Here is a 16,660-nt window from a genome sequence, read left to right as displayed (position 1 = left end):
ATACAAGCCAGGATGCCATTGGCTTTCTTGCCCCCCTGGGCACAATGTTGGTTCATATTCACCCGTTTGGCAACTAGAACCCCCAGGGCTGTTTCCTCCAGGCAGCTCCAGCCACACTTCCCCCAGCCTGTGGTGCTGCAGGGGGTTGTTGTGGCCCAAGTGCAGGACCTGGCACTTGCCCTGAATCCTGAAGGTTCTCGCTCACGTTCCCAGAGCTGAACTCAGGTGGAGCCCAAAGAGCAGCCACGGGCAAGAGGAGGTGACCACCCACCTTCAGGATCTCCAGCACTTCGTCCGCCTTCTTCTGGGACACGATGGCGTCGTCGTAGAAGCGGCTCAGCTGCCGCTGCAGCCAAAAGGCATCAATGTCTCGAGGATGCAGGTCCTTCTTCTTGGAACTCATCAGCTCCCCAGAAGCCACAAGCTTTAAGAAAAAAAAACCCAAAAAGGTTCTTTTCCTGTGAATGGCCTTTGTGCCATGGAGGGAGAGTTTGGGGGCTCTTTCTAGCTGTGAGGCCTCTTAATTTTATTCATGAGCATTTTGGTCTCCATCAGGCAACAGCTCCAAAACTCCTCTCCACCCACAAACAACATTAACTCCATCCACAGGCCAACAGGATTCCCAAACCTCCTCCAGATGACCTCCCCAAAAACCTGGTGACTCACGTTGGCCGAGAGGGTGCAGCGGACAACGGCTTCGTCTCCCTCCATGTCGTCATCGGACGCCTCATCGCGCACTTCGCCGTAAATGTCCTCGTCACCTTCCTGTTGGAAGTGAGTGGAGTTCCAGAAAAAAGGCTTCAGGAAACGTCAAAAGAGCTTTTCCTCAACACCAACAAAAAAAATGAATCATCTGGCAACTCCCCTCCCAAGGGGAAACAGCCCTTTCCTTGTGCTTTCCACCGGAACGTGACGCTGCTCTTCACTGAATTTCACCGAATTTCAGGTACAACCCCACGCCATGAGATTATTTCTACTCCCTACAGAGAGCTTTGGCCAATGACTCCTCCAACAATCTGTTTTAATTCCCTCTTATCACTTTCTCAGCCTTTTCCAAAACCCAACCCCAGGGAGCCTCGCCATGAAACGCTTCCAACCAGCTCATGTGAAGGTCTCTCTTCCTCTCGATCTGTCAAGTTTTCCCCCCACCCCACCCCACCCCCCCTCCCGAGATCTAAATATCACCATCTGGTTTCCATCCTACTGACTCATGATAAGCCTCGGATTAGCAGGATAAGCAACAAATCCTCCCCGAGCCAGGAAACGGTACCTAAAATAATCCAGCTTCTCCTTTCCTGGCAGAGACATCCCAACCCCAGCCACTGCCCACTTCCCAACGGGACAGAGGAAACAAAAAGGGACAAAGGAGGTCCCCTGAGGGGATGAAGGCCACCACCCACCCCTTCATCTCCTACCTCCTCATCGGACTCGAACTGCACGTTCACCCCGTAGGTCTCATCGATGTTGTCATCTGCGAGGGAGAGGAAAAGGGGGGGTGGGGAGTTAATTGGAGGGGAAAAATCTGGGCACCACATGCAGATCCAGGCGCCCGCCCACACCTCCCTGCATCCAAAAAGATGAAAAAGACCGCGGTTCGGATGCTTGAAAACTGTCCAAAAGTGGTTGGGTTGTGTTTTTTTTCCCACTTCTCCATGTGCAAACACCACCCTGGAGCGAGGTGGGTTTGGAAGCGGTCTCCAAACTTTCCACAAGCCCCATCCCTGAAGCCACGAGCCCAAAGACAATGATTTCCCCTACCCATGTTCTGGATTTCCTTGTCTCCTCCGTAATCTGTGATCTTCTTGCCCAGGTTGACCAGCACGTGGTAGCGGGTATCGTCCGTCTGGCCCAGCAGCAGATCGATCTCCTTCCGCCTCTCCTTATCCCGCAGCTTCTCGTTCTTCAGGACGGCCAACACCTCGTCAGCAGCTCCACAGAGGATGTCACGGGGCTGCCAAAGGGACAACGAGCCACAGGGAGAAGGTAATTAGCTAGTGAAGAACACAGGATGGATCCCTCCTATCTCTGAACCCTCATGGAGGCACCCAAAGGCCAACACACAATGTCCCCGAGCCCAAAAGCCACCACCGAGGGAGCAAACCCACCCCTTAAGGCTTTGGATCCTCTGCCAGAGCATGGAGACCCATCCTGAAGTATCCCCAAAAGCCACCACAGATGGAGAAAACCCACCACATGGGATGACAGAGAAGGATTAAAACATCCAAGGGATGGATTTTACAGGCTTTGACTCCCTCCTATCCTCTGCCAGAGCAGGGAGACCCATCCTGAGGTGTTCCCCATCCTCAGCTGGTGGTCCCCATCCTCAGCTGGTCCCCAAGAGCAGCCAAAGAAATAATGAGTCATATGTAGAAGAAATTTGCTACGTGAAGGATACAGGATGGATCCCTCCTATCTCTGGACCCTCATGGAGGCACCCAAAGGCCAACACACAATGTTCCCGAGACCAAAAGCCCCCACCAAGGCAACAAACCCACTCTATGGGATGACAAGAAGGATTAAAACATCCAAGGGATGGATTTTAAGGCTCTGAACTCTCCGTTGGAGCAGGGACACCCATCCTGAGGTGTTCCCCATCCTCAGCTGGTGGTCCCCATCCTCAGCTGGTCCCCAAGAGCAGCCAAAGAAATAATGAGTCATATGTAGAAGAAATTTGCTACGTGAAGGATACAGGATGGATCCCTCCTATCTCTGGACCCTCATGGAGGCACCCAAAGGCCAACACACAATGTTCCCGAGCCCAAAAGCCACCACTGATGGAGAAAACCCATCCCACAGGATGACAGGGAAGGATTAAAACATCCAAGGGATGGATTTTAAGGCTTTGAATCCTCTGCCAGAGCAGGGACCTCCATCCTGAGGTGTTCCCCATCCTCAGCTGGTCCCCAAGAGCAGCCAAAGGAATAATGAGTCGTACGTAGAAGAAATTTGCTATATGAAGGACATAGGATGGATCCCTCCTATCTCTCAACCCTCGTGGAGGCACCCAAAGGCCAACACACAACGTTCCTGAGCCCAAAAGCCACCACCGAGGGAACAAATCCACTCTATGGGATGACAGTGAAGGATCAAAACATCCAAGGGATGGATTTTAAGGCTTTGAATCCTCTGCCAGAGCAGGGACCTCCATCCTGAGGTGTCCCCATCCTCAGCTGGTCCCCAAGAGCAGCCAAAGGAATAATGAGTCGTACATAGAAGAAATTTGCTACGTGAAGGACACAGGATGGATCCCTCCTATCTCTGAACCCTCATGGAGGCACCCAAAGGCCAACACACAATGTCCCCGAGCCCAAAAGCCACCACTGAGGGAGCAAACCCACCCCATGGGATGACAAGAAGGATTAAAACATCCAACGGATGGATTTTAAGGCTTTGAATCCTCTGCCAGAGCATGGAGACCCATCCTGAAGTATCCCCAAAAGCCACCACAGATGGAGAAAACCCACCACATGGGATGACAGAGAAGGATTAAAACATCCAAGGGATGGATTTTACAGGCTTTGACTCCCTCCTATCCTCTGCCAGAGCAGGGAGACCCATCCTGAGGTGTTCCCCATCCTCAACTGGTGTTCCCCATCCTCAGCTGGTCCCCAAGAGCAGCCAAAGGAATAATGAGTCGTACGTAGAAGAAATTTGCTACATGAAGGACACAGGGTTGATCCCTCCTATCTCTGGACCCTCATGGAAGCACCCAAAGGCCAACACACAATGTTCCCGAGCCCAAAAGCCACCACCAAGGCAACAAACCCACCCCATGGGATGACAGTGAAGGATTAAAACATCCAAGGGATGGATTTTAAGGTTTTGAGTTCTCTGTTGGAGCAGGGACCCCCATCCTGAGGTGTTTCCCATCCTCAGCTGGTCCCCAAGAGCAGCCAAAGGAATAATGAGTCGTACGTAGAAGAAATTTGCTATATGAAGGACATAGGATGGATCCCTCCTATCTCTCAACCCTCGTGGAGGCACCCAAAGGCCAACACACAACGTTCCTGAGCCCAAAAGCCACCACCGAGGGAACAAATCCACTCTATGGGATGACAGTGAAGGATCAAAACATCCAAGGGATGGATTTTAAGGCTTTGAATCCTCTGCCAGAGCAGGGACCTCCATCCTGAGGTGTCCCCATCCTCAGCTGGTCCCCAAGAGCAGCCAAAGGAATAATGAGTCGTACATAGAAGAAATTTGCTACGTGAAGGACACAGGATGGATCCCTCCTATCTCTGAACCCTCATGGAGGCACCCAAAGGCCAACACACAATGTCCCCGAGCCCAAAAGCCACCACGCCCAAAAGCCACCACCAAGGCAACAAACCCACCCCATGGGATGACAGTGAAGGATTAAAACATCCAAGGGATGGATTTTAAGGTTTTGAGTTCTCTGTTGGAGCAGGGACCCCCATCCTGAGGTGTTTCCCATCCTCAGCTGGTCCCCAAGAGCAGCCAAAGGAATAATGAGTCGTACGTAGAAGAAATTTGCTATGTGAAGGACACAAGGTTGATCCCTCCTATCTCTGGACACTCATGGAGGCACCCAAAGGCCAACACACAATGTCCCTAAGCCCAACAGCCACCACCAAGGCAACAAACCCACCCCATGGGATGACAGTGAAGGATTAAAACATCCAAGGGATGGATTTTAAGGTTTTGAGTTCTCTGTTGGAGCAGGGACCCCCATCCTGAGGTGTTTCCCATCCTCAGCTGGTCCCCAAGAGCAGCCAAAGGAATAATGAGTCGTACGTAGAAGAAATTTGCTATGTGAAGGACACAAGGTTGATCCCTCCTATCTCTGGACACTCATGGAGGCACCCAAAGGCCAACACACAATGTCCCTGAGCCCAACAGCCACCACCAAGGCAACAAACCCACCCCATGGGATGACAGTGAAGGATTAAAACATCCAAGGGATGGATTTTAAGGTTTTGAGTTCTCTGTTGGAGCAGGGACCCCCATCCTGAGGTGTTTCCCATCCTCAGCTGGTCCCCAAGAGCAGCCAAAGGAATAATGAGTCGTACGTAGAAGAAATTTGCTATGTGAAGGACACAAGGTTGATCCCTCCTATCTCTGGACACTCATGGAGGCACCCAAAGGCCAACACACAATGTCCCTAAGCCCAACAGCCACCACCAAGGCAACAAACCCACCCCATGGGATGACAGTGAAGGATTAAAACATCCAAGGGATGGATTTTAAGGTTTTGAGTTCTCTGTTGGAGCAGGGACCCCCATCCTGAGGTGTTTCCCATCCTCAGCTGGTCCCCAAGAGCAGCCAAAGGAATAATGAGTCGTACGTAGAAGAAATTTGCTATGTGAAGGACACAAGGTTGATCCCTCCTATCTCTGGACACTCATGGAGGCACCCAAAGGCCAACACACAATGTCCCTAAGCCCAACAGCCACCACCAAGGCAACAAACCCACCCCATGGGATGACAGTGAAGGATTAAAACATCCAAGGGATGGATTTTAAGGTTTTGAGTTCTCTGTTGGAGCAGGGACCCCCATCCTGAGGTGTTTCCCATCCTCAGCTGGTCCCCAAGAGCAGCCAAAGGAATAATGAGTCGTACGTAGAAGAAATTTGCTATGTGAAGGACACAAGGTTCCTTATCCCGCAGCTTCTCGTTCTTCAGGACGGCCAACACCTCGTCAGCAGCTCCACAGAGGATGTCACGGGGCTGCCAAAGGGACAACGAGCCACAAGGAGAAGGTAATTAGCTAGTGAAGAACACAGGATGGATCCCTCCTATCTCTGGACACTCATGGAGGCACCCAAAGGCCAACACACAATGTCCCCGAGCCCAAAAGCCACCACCGAGGGAGCAAACCCACCCCATGGGATGACAAGAAGGATTAAATAAGGCTTTGGATCCTCTGCCAGAGCATGGAGACCCATCCTGAAGTATCCCCAAAAGCCACCACAGATGGAGAAAACCCACCACATGGGATGACAGAGAAGGATTAAAACATCCAAGGGATGGATTTTACAGGCTTTGACTCCCTCCTATCCTCTGCCAGAGCAGGGAGACCCATCCTGAGGTGTTCCCCATCCTCAGCTGGTGGTCCCCATCCTCAGCTGGTCCCCAAGAGCAGCCAAAGAAATAATGAGTCATATGTAGAAGAAATTTGCTACGTGAAGGATACAGGATGGATCCCTCCTATCTCTGGACCCTCATGGAGGCACCCAAAGGCCAACACACAATGTTCCCGAGACCAAAAGCCCCCACCAAGGCAACAAACCCACTCTATGGGATGACAAGAAGGATTAAAACATCCAAGGGATGGATTTTAAGGCTCTGAACTCTCCGTTGGAGCAGGGACACCCATCCTGAGGTGTTCCCCATCCTCAGCCGGTGTTCTCCATCCTCAGCTGGTCCCCGAGAGCAGCCAAAGGAATAATGAGTCGTACGTAGAAGAAATTTGCTACGTGAAGGACACAGGATTGATCCCTCCTATCTCTGGACCCTCATGGAAGCACCCAAAGGCCAACACACAATGTTCCCGAGCCCAAAAGCCACCACCAAGGCAACAAACCCACCCCATGGGATGACAGTGAAGGATTAAAACATCCAAGGGATGGATTTTAAGGTTTTGAGTTCTCTGTTGGAGCAGGGACCCCCATCCTGAGGTGTTTCCCATCCTCAGCTGGTCCCCAAGAGCAGCCAAAGGAATAATGAGTCGTACGTAGAAGAAATTTGCTATGTGAAGGACACAAGGTTGATCCCTCCTATCTCTGGACACTCATGGAGGCACCCAAAGGCCAACACACAATGTTCCTGAGCCCAACAGCCAGCACCAAAGGAGCAAACCCACTCTATGGGATGACAGGGAAGGATTAAAACATCCAAGGGATGGATTTTACAGGCTTTGACTCCCTCCTATCCTCTGCCAGAGCAGGGAGACCCATCCTGAGGTGTTCCCCATCCTCAGCTGGTGGTCCCCATCCTCAGCTGGTCCCCAAGAGCAGCCAAAGAAATAATGAGTCATATGTAGAAGAAATTTGCTACGTGAAGGATACAGGATGGATCCCTCCTATCTCTGGACCCTCATGGAGGCACCCAAAGGCCAACACACAATGTTCCCGAGACCAAAAGCCCCCACCAAGGCAACAAACCCACTCTATGGGATGACAAGAAGGATTAAAACATCCAAGGGATGGATTTTAAGGCTCTGAACTCTCCGTTGGAGCAGGGACACCCATCCTGAGGTGTTCCCCATCCTCAGCCGGTGTTCTCCATCCTCAGCTGGTCCCCGAGAGCAGCCAAAGGAATAATGAGTCGTACGTAGAAGAAATTTGCTACGTGAAGGACACAGGATTGATCCCTCCTATCTCTGGACCCTCATGGAAGCACCCAAAGGCCAACACACAATGTTCCCGAGCCCAAAAGCCACCACCAAGGCAACAAACCCACCCCATGGGATGACAGTGAAGGATTAAAACATCCAAGGGATGGATTTTAAGGTTTTGAGTTCTCTGTTGGAGCAGGGACCCCCATCCTGAGGTGTTTCCCATCCTCAGCTGGTCCCCAAGAGCAGCCAAAGGAATAATGAGTCGTACGTAGAAGAAATTTGCTATGTGAAGGACACAAGGTTGATCCCTCCTATCTCTGGACACTCATGGAGGCACCCAAAGGCCAACACACAATGTTCCTGAGCCCAACAGCCAGCACCAAAGGAGCAAACCCACTCTATGGGATGACAGGGAAGCATTAAAACATCCAAGGGATGGATTTTAAGGCTCTGAACTCTCCTTTGGAGCAGGGAGACCCATCCTGAGGTGTTCCCCATCCTCAACTGGTGTTCCCCATCCTCAGCTGGTCCCCAAGAGCAGCCAAAGGAATAATGAGTCGTACGTAGAAGAAATTTGCTACGTGAAGGACACAGGGTTGATCCCTCCTATCTCTGGACCCTCAATGAGGCACCAAAACACCACCCCCACAATGTCCCTGAGCCCAACAGCCACCACCAAGGGAGCAAACCCACCCCATGGGATGACAATGAAGGATCAAAACATCCAAGGGATGGATTTTAAGGTTTTGAGTTCTCTGTTGGAGCAGGGACCCCCATCCTGAGGTGTTTCCCATCCTCAGCTGGTCCCCAAGAGCAGCCAAAGAAATAATGAGTCATATGTAGAAGAAATTTGCTACGTGAAGGATACAGGATGGATCCCTCCTATCTCTGGACCCTCATGGAGGCACCAAAATGCCACCCCACAATGTCCCTGAGCCCAACAGCCACCACCAAGGGAGCAAACCCACCCCATGGGATGACAATGAAGGATCAAAACATCCAAGGGATGGATTTTAAGGCTCTGAACTCTCCGTTGGAGCAGGGACACCCATCCTGAGGTGTTCCCCATCCTCAGCCGGTGTTCTCCATCCTCAGCTGGTCCCCGAGAGCAGCCAAAGGAATAATGAGTCGTACGTAGAAGAAATTTGCTACGTGAAGGACACAGGATTGATCCCTCCTATCTCTGGACCCTCATGGAAGCACCCAAAGGCCAACACACAATGTTCCCGAGCCCAAAAGCCACCACCAAGGCAACAAACCCACCCCATGGGATGACAGTGAAGGATTAAAACATCCAAGGGATGGATTTTAAGGTTTTGAGTTCTCTGTTGGAGCAGGGACCCCCATCCTGAGGTGTTTCCCATCCTCAGCTGGTCCCCAAGAGCAGCCAAAGGAATAATGAGTCGTACGTAGAAGAAATTTGCTATGTGAAGGACACAAGGTTGATCCCTCCTATCTCTGGACACTCATGGAGGCACCCAAAGGCCAACACACAATGTCCCTAAGCCCAACAGCCACCACCAAGGCAACAAACCCACCCCATGGGATGACAGTGAAGGATTAAAACATCCAAGGGATGGATTTTAAGGTTTTGAGTTCTCTGTTGGAGCAGGGACCCCCATCCTGAGGTGTTTCCCATCCTCAGCTGGTCCCCAAGAGCAGCCAAAGGAATAATGAGTCGTACGTAGAAGAAATTTGCTATGTGAAGGACACAAGGTTGATCCCTCCTATCTCTGGACACTCATGGAGGCACCCAAAGGCCAACACACAATGTTCCTGAGCCCAAAAGCCACCACCAAGGCAACAAACCCACCCCATGGGATGACAGTGAAGGATTAAAACATCCAAGGGATGGATTTTAAGGCTCTGAATACTCTGACAGAGCAGGAAGACCCATCCTGAGGTGTCCCCCATCCTCACCTGGTCCCCGAGAGCCGCCTGGATGAAGCTCAGCAGCACCTCGTAGGTCTCGCGGGTCTCCTTGGTTTTGGGTTTGTAGATGATGCCCACCATCTCGTCGATGCCCTCGGAGAGCAGGGTGTAACCCTTCATCTTGTTGATGTCGTGCCTGTCCTCGTCACGCTTCCTTCGCCTGGGAAGAGAGAGGGCAGGGAGGAGAGGTCAGAGCTCCTGCGACTTCAAATAGAGCTAGTCTCTTTTAGTGGAAAAATAAAGAAGAAAAATTAACTTTTTTTAAAATTTTTCACTTCAATTTTAGTTTCTGGACATGGAGCAATTGGCTTCAAATGAAGAAAACAACGTCTCTGCATCTTCCAAGTTAGAATCATAGAATTGTCTCAGTTGGAAGGGACCTTTCAGATCATGGAGTCCAACCATCAACCCAGCTCTGCCCAAACCCCCACTGACCCATGTCCCTCAGCACCACGTCTGCCCGGCTTTTACATCCCTCCAGGGATGGGGACTCCACCACTGCCCTGGCCAACCTCCTCCAAGGCTTCACAGCCCTTTCCATGAAGGAATTTTCCCCAATATCCATCCTAAACCTCCCCTGGGGCAACTGGAGGTTGTTTCCTCTTGTCCCATCACCTGTTCCTTGGGAGAAGAGACCGACCCCCCCTGGCTACACCCTCCTTTCAGGGAGTTGGAGAGAGCCAGAAGGTCTCCCCTCAGCCTCCTTTTCTCCAGGCTGAACACCCCCAGCTCCCTCAGAAGTTCTCCAGACCCTTCTCCTTGTGCTCCAGACCCCTCACCAGCTCCGTTGTCCTTCTACGGACAATCTCCAACCCCTCAAGGTCTTTTTTGTAGGAAGGGACCTAAAACTGGACACAGCCCTCTCATCAGGAAGAGTGGGACCAGCAGGTGGAGGGAGGTCATCCTGCCCCTCTGCTCTGCCCTGGGGAGGCCCCATCTGGAGCACTGGGACCAGTTCTGGGCTCCCCAGTTCCAGAAGGACAGGGAACTGCTGGAGAGGGGACAGCAGAGGCTACAGAGATGAGGAGGGGCCTGGAGCATCTCTCTTATGAGGAGAGGCTGAGGGACTTGGGGCTTTTTAGTGTGGAGAAGAGAAGGCTGAGGGGGGATCTGATCAACGCCTCTAAATACATAAAGGGTGGGTGTCAGGAGGATGGGGCTGGTCTTCTTCTAGTGGTGCCCAGGGACAGGACAAGAGGAAATGGGCACAAACTGGGACATAAGAAGTTCCATCTCAACATGAGGAGGAACTTCTTGACTTTGAGCCCTGGGAGAGGCTGCCCAGGGAGGTGGTGGAGTCTCCTTCTCTGGAGACATTCAAACCCTGCCTGGACACGTTCCTGTGGGACCTGCTCTGGCAGGGGGTTGGACTGGGTGATCTCCAGAGGTCCCTGCCCACCCCATATCCTCCTGTGATTCAGTGGGGCCTCAACCAGTGCCCAGTACAGAGGGACAGTCACCCTCGGGTCCTTTTCCAGCCATTCTCCCACCACCTGAAGCATCCGTGGGGCTGGTGTGACCCAAGAGCACTTGGCCTGGTTGAACCTCACACCGTTGACCTCAACCCATCCATCCCTCGCTCACACCACCACGCTGCTGAATCCGACCCTGTTCACAGCACTAAACCCACCCGAGGCTGCTTTATTTAAAGGCAGGAAGGAAAAATTAATTCCTCGGGAGTGTTTTGGACACTAAACTTGAGTCAAGGCTCCGAGCTCCCAACTCACTTGGCTCGTCTCTCCTCCTGCATCTGGGGTTTGGTTCTCTGGGCCTTGTCCCCCATGCGGGTCCCGTCCAGTTTGCCCACCAGGGACAGGACTTCTCCAGTGGGTTCATCCCGCCGCGTCCGGTCGATCAGCGAGCGATCGGCTTGGAGGACGAGGTTGGAATTCTGGGAGAAGATAGAAGAAAAGAGCCATAAAGAACCGGCGGGAAGAACTCTTTTTCATCTAACACACCCCACACTGCTCGAGGCACAAATAATTCACATTTTAATTAACCGAGGGGGTTATTTAACGCCCCCACAAGCGCGATTTTACACTTTTAAGCCGGGACTGAGCCACCCGGCCCCATCCCGCGCCTTGTTTCAGCCGGGAGAACCAGCACGCTCCTCCGTTACCTCTTGGTGCCCGGAAAGTCCCGTTTTAAGGAGAAAAAAAGACCGGAAAAACCCTTAAAAGAAGGGTTTGGTCCTCAGAAGAAGCCCCCAGCCCCCTTAAAGGGCCGTTATACCGAGCGGAAGAGAATTAGGGGAGAATTAGGGCCGCCACAGGCCGGGGCTGAGTTTAAAGGCAGCCCCCGGGTTAACGGCACCGGGGAAGGCCCGTAACGGAGCCGGTGAGGGGCGGGAGGGCCCAGGGCCCGGCGGGGCCGCACTCACCGCCTTGTATTCGTACTGCAGGCTCCGGGCGGTGACATCCGCCATGGCTAGGCCGGGCTGGAGGCCGCGCCGCCGCCGCCGCGCACCGGGTTAGGCCTCGGAACGCCACTTCCGGGTCAAGCGGAAACGGAGCGGGCACCCCGGCATGCCCCGCGCTGCCGCCTCTCCGAACCACAACTCCCAGCATGCACCGCTGCGCCAAGTGAGAGGCCATGCTCCGAGCGCGGGAGGCTGACTGTGATTGGCTCAACCGCGCCGCCGCCGCGCGCTGCGATTGGCCCGTTAAAGCCCGTTGACGGTTGAAGCTTTGAAAGCGCCGGGGAGCAGGCGGGGAGGCGGGGCCAGCTCCCGGCCCGCCCGCCTCCTATTGGCTCTCCCCAGCCTAAGCCCCGCCTTTTCCTCACAGCCCCGCCCCCGTCCCGTGTGGGGAGGCACCCGCCGCCATTTTGGGGTCGCCCCCTTGGGGCCCTGGGCTGGTCCCGCCATGGCCCCGCACCCTGAGGGGCTGCGCTGGTTCCAGATCCCCCTCTCCTCCGCCCGCGTACCCCGCTCGGTGATCTTCAGCCATGGCTTCCAGGCCGGTCTCCAGCGTTACCAGCAGCTCCGTGCCCTCAAACACCTCCGGGTGGGCCGCCCCGTCGCCCCGCCTCCCCCTGGCCTGCTGGAGCCCTGTCCCCCCGACTCCCCGCCCGCTGACAGCCCTCCCCGGGCCTCCAAACGCCCCCGGGGTGGCAGCGGGGTGCGAGGTGAGCGTGGCCCTGCCCCGGAGGGTGGGTGTGAGGGGGGCCCTGACCCTCCTGTTGGCCCCACGGTGCCCCAAGGATGACCCCAGTCACCCCCGTGTTGTCTTCATGGCCTTTCCCTGAGCCCCAAAGTGGCCCCTGTGTTGTCCCCAAGACCCTCCCCATGCCCCCAGGGAGCTCCCAGTCACCCCCACAGTCCCTTGGCACCCCAGGAAGGGCCCTGGTCACCCCTGTGTTGTCCACAGGGTCCCCTGGCACCCCAAGAAGAAGGACTCCTGGTCACCCTTGTGTTGTCCCCACAGTCCCCATGCCCCAAGGGGTCCTGTGGTCCCCCCTGCTTTGTCCCCACAGTCCCCTGGCACCCCAAGAAGAAGGACCCCTGGTCACCCTTTTGTTGTCCCCACAGCCCCCATGCCCCAAGGGGTCCCCTGGAGCCCCCTGAGTTGTCCCCCACAGTCCCCTGGCACCCCAAAGAGGGCCCTGTTCCCCCCTGTGTTGTCCCCACAGCCCCAATGCCCCAAGGGGTCCCCTGATCACCCCTGTGTTGTCCCCAAGACCCTCCCCATGCCCCAAGGGAGCCCCAAATCACCCCTGAGTTGTCCCCCACAGTTCCCTGGTACCCCAAAGAGGGCACTGGTCACCCCTGTGTTGTCCCCAGCATCCCCTGGCACCCCAAGAAGGACCTCTGGTCACCGTTGTGTTGTCCCCACAACCCCCATGCCCCAAGGGGTCGAGGGTGGGTGTGAGGGGGGCCCTGACCCTCTTGTTGGCCCCACGGTGCCCCAAGGATGACCCCAGTCACCCCCGTGTTGTCTTCATGGCCTTTCCCTGAGCCCCAAAGTGGCCCCTGTGTTGTCCCCAAGACCCTCCCCATGCCCCCAGGGAGCTCCCAGTCACCCCCACAGTCCCTTGGCACCCCAGGAAGGGCCCTGGTCACCCCTGTGTTGTCCACAGGGTCCCCTGGCACCCCAAGAAGAAGGACTCCTGGTCACCCTTGTGTTGTCCCCACAGTCCCCATGCCCCAAGGGGTCCTGTGGTCCCCCCTGCTTTGTCCCCACAGTCCCCTGGCACCCCAAGAAGAAGGACCCCTGGTCACCCTTTTGTTGTCCCCACAGCCCCCATGCCCCAAGGGGTCCCCTGGAGCCCCCTGAGTTGTCCCCCACAGTTCCCTGGCACCCCAAAGAGGGCCCTGTTCCCCCCTGTGTTGTCCCCACAGCCCCCATGCCCCAAGGGGTCCCCTGGAGCCCCCTGAGTTGTCCCCCACAGTTCCCTGGCACCCCAAAGAGGGCCCTGTTCCCCCCTGTGTTGTCCCCACAGCCCCCATGCCCCAAGGGGTCCCCTGGAGCCCCCTGAGTTGTCCCCCACAGTTCCCTGGCACCCCAAAGAGGGCCCTGTTCCCCCCTGTGTTGTCCCCACAGCCCCCATGCCCCAAGGGGTCCCCTGGAGCCCCCTGAGTTGTCCCCCACAGTTCCCTGGCACCCCAAAGAGGGCCCTGTTCCCCCCTGTGTTGTCCCCACAGCCCCCATGCCCCAAGGGGTCCCCTGATCCCCCCTGAGTTATCCCCCACAGTCCCCTGGCACCCCAAAGAGAGCCCTGATCCCCCCTGTGCTGTGTTGTCCCCACAGCCCCTATGACCCAAGTTGGGGGGCTGTTCCCCTCTGTGTTGTCCCCGCAGCCCTCCCTGTGCCCCAAGGGAGGCTCTGGTGACCCTTTTTGCTGTCCCCACAGCCCCCATGCCCCAAGGGGTCCCCTGGTCACCCCTGAGTTGTCCCCAAGACCCTCCCCATGCCCCAAGGGAGCCCCAAATCACCCCTGCCTTGTCCCCCACAGTCCCCTGGCACCCCAAGAAGAAGAACCCCTGGTCACCGTTGTGTTGTCCCCACAGCCCCCCTGCCCCAAGGGGTCCCCTGGTCCCCCCTGAGTTGTCCCCCACAGTTCCCTGGCACCCCAAAGAGGGCCCTGGTCACCCCTGTGTTGTCCCCAGCGTCCCCTGGCACCCCAAGAAGAAGGACCCCTGTTCTCCCCTGTGTTGTCCCCACAGCCCCCATGCCCCAAGGGGTCCCCTGATCACCCCTGTGTTGTCCCCAAGACCCTCCCCATGTCCCAGGGGAGCCCCCAGTCACCCCTGCCTTGTCCCCAGAGTCCCTTGGCACCCCAGGAAGGGCTCTGGTTACCCTTGTGTTGTCCCCAGAGTCCCCTGGCACCCCAAAGAGGTCCCTGGTCACCCCTGTGTTGTCCCCACAGCCCCCATGCCCCAAGGGGTCCCCTGGTCACCCCTGCTTTGTCCGTCACAGCTCACTGGCACCCCAAAGAGGGCCCTGGTCACCCCTGTGTTGTCCCCAGAGCCCCCATGCCCCAAGGGGTCCCTGGTGACTCCTGCTTTGTCCCCACAGTCCCTTGGCACCCCAAGAAGAAGGACTCCTCTTCACCCTTGTGTTGTCCCCTGGCACCCCAAAGAGGGCCCTGGTCCCCCCTGTGTTGTCCCCACAGCCCCTATGCCCCAAGTTGGGGGGCTGTTCCCCTTTGTGTTGTCCCCGCAGCCCTCCCTGTGCCCCAGGGGAGGCTCTGGTGACCCTTTTTGCTGTCCCCACAGCCCCCATGCCCCAAGGGAGCCCCAAATCACCCCTGCCTTGTCCCCCACAGTCCCCTGGCACCCCAAGAAGAAGAACCCCTGGTCACCGTTGTGTTGTCCCCACAGCCCCCCTGCCCCAAGGGGTCCCCTGGTCCCCCCTGAGTTGTCCCCCACAGTTCCCTGGCACCCCAAAGAGGGCCCTGGTCACCCCTGTGTTGTCCCCAGCGTCCCCTGGCACCCCAAGAAGAAGGACCCCTGTTCTCCCCTGTGTTGTCCCCACAGCCCCCATGCCCCAAGGGGTCCCCTGATCACCCCTGTGTTGTCCCCAAGACCCTCCCCATGTCCCAGGGGAGCCCCCAGTCACCCCTGCCTTGTCCCCAGAGTCCCTTGGCACCCCAGGAAGGGCTCTGGTTACCCTTGTGTTGTCCCCAGAGTCCCCTGGCACCCCAAAGAGGTCCCTGGTCACCCCTGTGTTGTCCCCACAGCCCCCATGCCCCAAGGGGTCCCCTGGTCACCCCTGCTTTGTCCGTCACAGCTCACTGGCACCCCAAAGAGGGCCCTGGTCACCCCTGTGTTGTCCCCAGAGCCCCCATGCCCCAAGGGGTCCCTGGTGACTCCTGCTTTGTCCCCACAGTCCCTTGGCACCCCAAGAAGAAGGACTCCTCTTCACCCTTGTGTTGTCCCCTGGCACCCCAAAGAGGGCCCTGGTCACCCCTCTGTTGTCCCCACAGCTCCTATGCCCCAAGTTGGGGGGCTGTTCCCCTTTGTGTTGTCCCCGCAGCCCTCCCTGTGCCCCAGGGGAGGCTCTGGTGACCCTTTTTGCTGTCCCCACAGCCCCCCGGCGCCACAAGGACTCCCCTGGCACCAAGAAACGGGTGAGCAGAAGCCGGCAGTCTCCTGGCCCCACTCCTCCCCGTGCCATCCGGCGGGATGGGGCCGACCGGGACTCCCCACCGTGCCAGGAGACACCGGACACTTCCAGCCCTGTCCCGGTGACACCGGTGCCAGTTACGGGGTCCCTGGGGGGTGATGCCAACATTGGGCAACACACCACAGCCGGGCAGGGGGCAACGGTGCCACAGCAGGAGGGCAACGAGTCTGGGGGGCACCTGCTGGGCACGGCGACGGGGTGGGTGTCCTCCACAGACAGCGAGGACGATGACCTGACCCCACTGAGGGACGTGCTGGTGGCTGGGGACGAGCCCCCAAGCCCTGTGGACCACCAGGTGGGTGCTCAGGGGAGGGGGTACCCCAGTGCCCACCCGGGTGCTGTGGTTTCCCCCCCTAAAGCATCATCATCCCCTTGATTTGTCGCCCAGGTCGGTTGCCCACGGGCAGATCCGCTTGCCAACAGCCTGGAATCACCAGTCCAGGAGAAGAGGTAAGGATGGAACCCCCAACTTAGGGCACGGGGACATTTTGGGGTGCCCTCCCCGTGCCCTCACCCACCCCTGTGGCAGGGAGCAGAGCCAGGCAGCCACGCAGCACCCCGACCTGTCGCGGGTCCACGTGGACAACAACAATCCCTGGAAATCCCTGGAGGAGAACACAGAGCTTTCCAAGGATAACAGGTAGCCATGCCAGCCATGCCCTGGATAGGGGGGGTCTGCACGGTGCCCCCTCCCCACTCCATGCCACCTTTTTTTGCCCCCCCAGGGGTTTCCTGGCCCGTCACACCGTGACATCCCGATTCCTCCCCACCATCCACCCCGGGGAACCCGTCTTCTGCGCCC

At 56.6% G+C, this 16,660-nt stretch overlaps 2 protein-coding genes across 2 annotated transcripts in view; one reads left to right on the top strand and one right to left on the bottom strand.

Moving 5' to 3' along the window:
- SNRNP200 (small nuclear ribonucleoprotein, U5 200kDa subunit) overlaps nt 1-11,737 on the bottom strand; it is a 58,839-nt gene extending 47,102 nt beyond the window's left edge. Inside the window, exons 1-7 of the mRNA XM_014959805.1 lie at nt 11,613-11,737; nt 10,960-11,123; nt 9,221-9,392; nt 1,759-1,951; nt 1,416-1,471; nt 667-765; nt 272-424 (exon numbers count right to left, since the gene is read on the bottom strand). Of these exons, the coding sequence (XP_014815291.1) occupies nt 272-424; nt 667-765; nt 1,416-1,471; nt 1,759-1,951; nt 9,221-9,392; nt 10,960-11,123; nt 11,613-11,657 (882 nt within the window). The 5' untranslated portion in view covers nt 11,658-11,737. The remainder of the gene's footprint in view (nt 1-271; nt 425-666; nt 766-1,415; nt 1,472-1,758; nt 1,952-9,220; nt 9,393-10,959; nt 11,124-11,612) is intronic.
- Nucleotides 11,738-12,096: 359 nt separating this feature from the next.
- The window catches only part of LOC106898512 (SMC5-SMC6 complex localization factor protein 2-like), a 16,690-nt gene continuing 12,126 nt past the window's right edge, over nt 12,097-16,660 (top strand). Inside the window, exons 1-4 of the mRNA XM_014959804.1 lie at nt 12,097-12,358; nt 15,762-16,153; nt 16,247-16,308; nt 16,388-16,498. Coding sequence (XP_014815290.1) covers nt 12,097-12,358; nt 15,762-16,153; nt 16,247-16,308; nt 16,388-16,498 — 827 coding nt within the window. The remainder of the gene's footprint in view (nt 12,359-15,761; nt 16,154-16,246; nt 16,309-16,387; nt 16,499-16,660) is intronic.

The sequence above is a fragment of the Calidris pugnax genome, unplaced genomic scaffold (genome assembly GCF_001431845.1).
Source record: "Calidris pugnax isolate Ruff unplaced genomic scaffold, ASM143184v1 scaffold457, whole genome shotgun sequence".
Classification (NCBI taxonomy): Eukaryota; Metazoa; Chordata; class Aves; order Charadriiformes; family Scolopacidae; genus Calidris; species Calidris pugnax.
This window is presented reverse-complemented; position numbering and strand designations above follow the sequence as displayed.